This window comes from Numenius arquata, chromosome 2 (genome assembly GCF_964106895.1).
Source record: "Numenius arquata chromosome 2, bNumArq3.hap1.1, whole genome shotgun sequence".
In the NCBI taxonomy this organism is placed as follows: Eukaryota; Metazoa; Chordata; class Aves; order Charadriiformes; family Scolopacidae; genus Numenius; species Numenius arquata.
Window position 1 is genome coordinate 46,770,004 of NC_133577.1, and position 6,792 is coordinate 46,776,795.

The 6,792-nt window shown below is 45.5% G+C and overlaps 1 protein-coding gene across 1 annotated transcript in view; it reads left to right on the forward strand.

Moving 5' to 3' along the window:
- The window catches only part of DISP1 (dispatched RND transporter family member 1), a 30,215-nt gene extending 25,456 nt beyond the window's left edge, over positions 1-4,759 (forward strand). Inside the window, exon 7 of the mRNA XM_074168868.1 lies at positions 1,112-4,759. Coding sequence (XP_074024969.1) covers positions 1,112-4,756 — 3,645 coding nt within the window. The 3' untranslated portion in view covers positions 4,757-4,759. The remainder of the gene's footprint in view (positions 1-1,111) is intronic.
- Positions 4,760-6,792: the final 2,033 nt, after the last annotated feature.

Genomic DNA, 6,792 nt, shown 5'->3' on the forward strand with positions numbered 1-6,792 from the left:
TGGCTAATAAGAAACCTGTGCGCTTTTGTTAAAAAAAAAGCCAAGTGGCAGGTTTATAGATCATCTAAATTTAAAACATATATAGATAGTGATTTCAGGGCCTAATCCTGTAAACTCTTAAGCATGTGTCATTATTAATGTGACTGTATTAACGTGTGTTCACTCTGTGTAACTTGATTAAGACTGAAATTTTACATATATCTAAATATTTGAAGGATTAATTCTAGTTTGTCGCATATAATGAGGCAGAAGCTCTGGATTTTAGGACTTATACTCCCTGTTTTCCCTGATCTAACCCTGTTATTTAAGAATTTCAGTTCTGTTTCGTAGCTACTCTCAATTTTGCCTGTGGTGATTACAGTGATTTAGCTAAGTCGTGCTCTCTGGCCTTGCTGCTGCCATATCTTCCTCCCCCTTGCTCCCGAGTCAGCTCTTGGGACTTGGTCCCGCAGTGGGGACAGCGTCCAGAGGCACGACCCCCGTCTCGGTGCAGCAGGGCTTCCCTGCCCCCGTGGCGTTCCCTGGTGCTGGTGCCTTGGGGACATGCAGTGCCTGGGTGTTAGGCTGGCCTGGCAGGGGAAAGTGTCTGTCAGCAGTACGAGAGCTAAAAAAGACTCATAAATGAGGGTTGTAGATGGTGGAAGACATTGTAAAGCTGTCACATCCGTTCTTCTCTGGATGATAAGTCCCTGCCTCTCTTAGGACCTGCAGTATGTGATTCCCAGCAGAATGAAACCTCCCTGATGTGTGGCTGATTGTTTATTTTCAGGACTATAGTGCAAGCTGAGAGAAGGGAGTTAACAGCCCTCAGTCTGGGAAAAAAAAAAAAAAAAACCCTCGTGCATCTTCAAACAATAGAATTACGGTATTTGTAGCATTTCTGCCAGTTTTATACCGCTGTGACAAGTCTGTGTACTGAATTACCGCTGCTTTAGGCTGCTGCACGTCAGAGGATGCTGGTCAGAAACAGTGTGTGTGGAAATAAGAATTTAAAATGTTAACACAAAAGGAAAATAATCACTTTGAGATTATTTTCTTTGTGGGTGAACGTTTCTAATAATTCAGACTTTTACTTTAAACTGGATTTTTTGCCCTGCCTGTCTTTATACAGATCAGATCCCATTCCCACTTTGGTGATCTCTGCCAGAGAGCCACTGCGGCTTCGTGCTGCCCCAGCTGGACGCTGGGCAACTACATCGCTATCCTGAACAACAGGTCCTCGTGTCAAAAAATCGTGGAGCGGGACGTCTCTCACACCCTCAAGCTGCTCCGCACGTGTGCCAAATACTACTACAACGGGACGCTGGGGCCGGACTGCTGGGATATGAGCGCCAAGAGGAAGGACCAGCTCAAGTGTACAAACGTGCCTCGCAAGTGTACCAAGTACAATGCTGTTTACCAGATCCTCCACTATCTCGTGGACAAGGATTTCCTAAGCCCAAAGACAGCTGACTATGTCCTACCAGCTTTAAAGTACAGCATGCTCTTCTCCCCGACTGAGAAGGGGGAAAGCATGATGAGTATTTACCTAGACAACTTTGAGAACTGGAACGCTTCCGACGGTGTAACCACCGTCACAGGGATCGAGTTTGGAATAAAACACAGGTTGTTCCAGGATTACCTGCTGATGGATACTGTGTATCCTGCCATAGCCATTGTAATTGTTCTATTAGTTATGTGTGTGTACACGAAGTCCATGTTTATCACACTGATGACGATGTTTGCAATAATTAGTTCCTTGATTATTTCTTACTTTCTCTATCGGGTAGTATTTAATTTTGAATTCTTTCCATTCATGAACCTCACTGCATTGATTATTCTTGTTGGGATTGGAGCAGATGATGCTTTTGTCTTATGTGACGTTTGGAACTACACAAAGTTTGATAAACCTCATGCTGGAACCTCTGAGACAGTGAGCATCACCTTGCAGCACGCTGCTCTCTCCATGTTCGTCACAAGTTTTACTACCGCCGCTGCCTTCTACGCTAATTACGTCAGCAATATCACAGCAATCAGGTGTTTTGGTGTTTATGCCGGCACTGCCATTTTGGTGAATTATGTTTTGATGGTTACGTGGCTGCCTGCTGTAGTTGTGTTACATGAACGATACCTTCTCAATATTTTCAGTTGCTTTAAGAAACCTCAGCAGAGGGTGTACAGCAACAAAAACTGCTGGACAGTGTTGTGCCAAATGTTCCACAAGATTATTTTTGCAGTCTCAGAAGCGTCCAGGATATTTTTTGAAAAAGTTTTGCCGTGCATTGTTATCAAGTTTCGATACATTTGGCTTTTCTGGTTCCTTGCCTTAACAATCGGTGGAGCTTATATTGTGTGTGTAAATCCAAAGATGAAATTGCCGTCACTGGAGCTCTCTGAGTTTCAGGTATTTAGGTCTTCTCACCCGTTTGAACGATATGATGCAGAATACAAAAAGCTTTTTATGTTTGAACGTGTCCACCACGGAGAAGAGCTCCACATGCCAATTACGGTAATCTGGGGTGTCACACCTGAGGATAACGGTGACCCTTTAAACCCTAAAAGTAAAGGAAAGCTGCAACTAGATAGCAGTTTTAATATCGCTAGCCCAGCTTCACAGGTTTGGATTTTACGTTTCTGTCAGAAGTTAAGAAATCAGACATTTTACTATCAGACTGACGAACAAGACTTCACAAGCTGCTTTATTGAAACGTTTAAGCAGTGGATGGAAAATCAAGACTGTGATGAGCCGTCTCTTTACCCCTGCTGCAGCCACTGGAGCTTTCCGTACAAACAAGAAGTTTTTGAATTATGTATCAAGAGAGCTATAATGGAGCTAGAGAGAAGCACAGGGTACCATTTAGACAGTAAAACCCCAGGGCCTCGCTTTGACCTGAACGACACCATCAGGGCAGTGGTGTTGGAGTTCCAAAGCACCTACCTCTTCACGCTGGCTTATGAGAAAATGCATCAGTTCTACAGAGAGGTGGACTCCTGGATTTCAAGTGAGCTTAGTTCTGCTCCGGGAGGTCTTAGCAACGGCTGGTTTGTGAGTAACCTCGAATTTTACGATCTTCAGGACAGCCTTTCTGATGGTACTCTGATTGCCATGGGTCTTTCGGTTGCCGTTGCGTTTAGTGTAATGCTGCTTACAACTTGGAATATAATCATAAGCCTTTATGCAATAGTTTCAATAGCTGGAACAATTTTTGTCACTGTAGGTTCTCTGGTTCTTCTTGGATGGGAGCTAAACGTGTTAGAATCTGTCACTATTTCAGTGGCTGTTGGCTTATCTGTAGACTTTGCTGTTCATTATGGAGTGGCTTATCGCTTAGCCCCTGACCCCGACCGAGAGGGAAAGGTGATTTTTTCTTTAAGCCGTATGGGTTCTGCTATTGCAATGGCTGCACTGACGACATTTGTAGCTGGAGCGATGATGATGCCCTCTACAGTGTTGGCCTACACGCAGCTGGGTACTTTTATGATGCTTATAATGTGCATTAGTTGGGCTTTTGCAACGTTCTTCTTCCAGTGCATGTGCCGGTGCCTTGGGCCCCAGGGCACTTGTGGCCAGATCCCACTACCAAAAAAACTGCGGTGTAATGCCTTCTCTCAGACCTTTTCAGGAGCCCAAGGGGGCAGAGGACAAAATAAATCCCATTCTGTTAGCAAGTATCAGCTGGACTCCCGAAGTCAAAAGCCAGAAATTGAGCACGAGCACTACGAGCTGGAGCCGCTGGCGTCACCGACGGGTGTCTGTAACCCTGCTGAGAAAGTGACTTTTGAAGAAACCCATATCTGCTCGGAGCTCTTCAGCAGCAGGCCCCAAAACACGTGTGTGCCTATACACTCAGCCTACACTAGCGAAGTGAGTAAAAGCATAAAAAACGTTGCTGGCTCAGCTGTGCTACAGACATCTCTTGACCAGCACGCCCTATGCCCCATTTTCTCCCAGAGCAGGCAGTGTAGCTGCCCTGATGCCTACAAGCAAGTGGCAGTGAAGTGGAGCCCACACTCCTGTCAACAGTTGAGCGATGCCTTCTGTTACCAGTGTTCTCCTTCCTCGGGGACCGTACAGATCCAAAGCTCCGTAGCTCCCATCAATGCTTTACAGCCAGCCACCGAAGGGTACGTGCACCCTCTCCCGCACGTCCTCCACTGCAGCTGCCTTCAAGGAAGGCTCAAAAGAACCATGACCCAGAACTCGCTGCCTAAAAACTTTCTCCTCCAGTCCGTGCAACAGTTCCAGGCACATCAAAGAATAAACCGGACAGATTCACACGCTCCTCAAAACCCCGAGGAAAACGTAAGGACCGTTCCAAAGGTGATGAGCTCTTCCCAGTTTCTCTGCCGAAACGCGGCGCCTCTCGTAGTGCGTTGCTCTGAATGCGAGAAGAGCTTATCGAATAACCCCAAGGGATTCTGTCCGCAGACAGACACGTGTGATGAAAAGGGCGGCGCGGAAGCCAACGGGGTTGAAAGCAAGAAAACCTCTCTCTCCAAGCAGAAAAAGAAAGGGGAGAGCAAGATAGATCCCCGTTCCTTGCAGAACGAGCGGGTTCCGAAGGCTGACCCGGGTGACAAAAAGCACCTGGTGAGTAGGTCGGTGGGAGAGGCTCGCTGCCAGGGCTGCCGCCGAAATTCCCACTCCGGTAGCCAGGCTGTCGCAGCCAAGTGCAATTCTGTTGACTGTCAAATGCCAAACGTCAAAGCCAATGTGCCTCCTATGTTAATGCGCCCAGAGCTTTCCAATGAAAGTTTGTTAATAAAAACGCTATAATAAATCATCATTTGGCAATCCGGTGTCTTTCTTTTAACAGTAAGTTTAAAACACTAAACAGGAAAGTCCTGAATAAATATGAATTATAATTTGCATTTTGGAATGAAAAATGTATTTTATAGAACAGTAACATTTATACATTTCATAAAGCCATTACATGTAGTAAAACCTGACGTTGTCCAGAATGTTTTTTTGCCATAACTCATAAGGTGGATTATATTTAATGTAGTTTTTGTCCCAGGGCATTAGAGTGTGAGTTCTTTTCTGAAGGCAGGGCTTGTGAGATGGATAAGGTTTGGGGTGGAGTGAGATTGCCGTGTTTTCAGAGAACAACACTTAATTTCACTGCTGTTTTGGCTGCCTCGTGCGCACCTTCGGCAGCAGCAGGACCGTAACTGTGGTCATTCAGGATGGTCCGACAGACCAGCTCTGCAGGGCAGCCTGTTTGGGGAATGTTTTTGACCGTTAATCTTAACAAAATCTAAAGGAAAGCTCTTGGAGGTCGACAGCACTTGCGCTGCCCTTGTTGCGTAGCTGTGACCGTAGTGCGGTGAAGCATTTCAGCTGCTCTTTCTGGCAGTTCCTGTATAGAGCCAGCATTAAATACCAGAGAGCACAGGTGGAAACAATAGTCGGTGAATGTTATTTACTTCTCAGTGACCACAAGAAAAGTATAATTCCTGTGTATGACATACGTATGTATATAAAATCAGGAGTTACGTAATTGGGCAAGAAGTACCTTGTGATATTCAACTTCTTCCCACCGAGTATGGAAATTAGAAGTAAATCTGCAGTGGAGAAAGGCATAGTTAATGCACGGGTTCTAGACTTGCTGTCAGTACTATCAGATTCAGTCAATTCAAAAGGCTGAAATACATAAATTAAAATACTATGCTCTGAGTTTTCTTACCCGGAGAAGTTCCACGATGTAGTTACAAATGCTCAACCAGACATTGGGTTTCAGGCCTTGCATTTGCGTTAACTCCAGGGTTTAGTCAAACGGCAGCTACGGCTCGGTGATGGGAATACTTGCTGGTCTCATCACTCACGGAGAGCGGATTTGGGAGCTGGAACTGTGTGGTATGTCATAATTGTTACGCACCCTAGCGACGCGTCTCTCCATAGAATTGTTTGGTCATGCTGATTACGTTGGTTTTCTGTACACACAGAGCAGAAGATAGATTTCATGGGCTGATACGATACCGTGTGCTTGGTGTGGTATGAATCGCTAGAGGAAAAGCCTGGCTTTTTCTGTTCCTGTGTTCCTGTTGGAGGGGCACAGAAGATCAGCGTTGCCTGACAAACCGCCTTGGTCTGTCTGGGAGCGGTGATGTTGGTGCTTCTGTATCCCAGGGGCTGGAATGGAGTAAGAGGTTGAACTCCACAGAAAAAAAATCTAGAAGGATTTGACCTGGTTTCAGAAGAGCAGCATTCTTTCTTAGATATAAAATAAAACTCACTGTTGGTGATTTTAAAACTCGTAATCTAGAGCCAGATTCTTTCTAAATGTTTGTAATGAGAGCAATTCAAGGATTTTCTGTGCACCATCGAGGCCGTTAATTATAAATAACTAAGACTTGCAGTGTGAGCAATCTCAACAAATTAAAAGGGCTGAGAAATAAACCGGGCTGTTGCTGTTGTCCAGCTTTCTTCTTGGCCACCGCACCTGCCAGAGCGCAGTTTCTGCGAGGGGCGTATGTAACACGCTGAGCCGTAAATCCTCCTGAAATAAAAACAACGTTATGATAGTTTAATTGACCTGCAGTCAGACCTTGCCAGAGCGGTGTGTAATGCTGATGCGGTGCCTGTCCCATCAGCTGTCACTCACTGCTCTGCCTTTGGGACGTGGCCCTCAGGGGAGGTCCCCGGCCAGCGCATCTACAGGGCATTTTGAGCTCAAAAGCGAGGGTTTTTCTACCAGTTTTCCATAACTGCGTGCCGTATAAGGAACCTCCTCTCGCCTGCTTATATTAATAACTGCTTTTATAATGGTGAGGTAAGCAGTAAAGATTAATGTTCTATTCTCATTATGATTT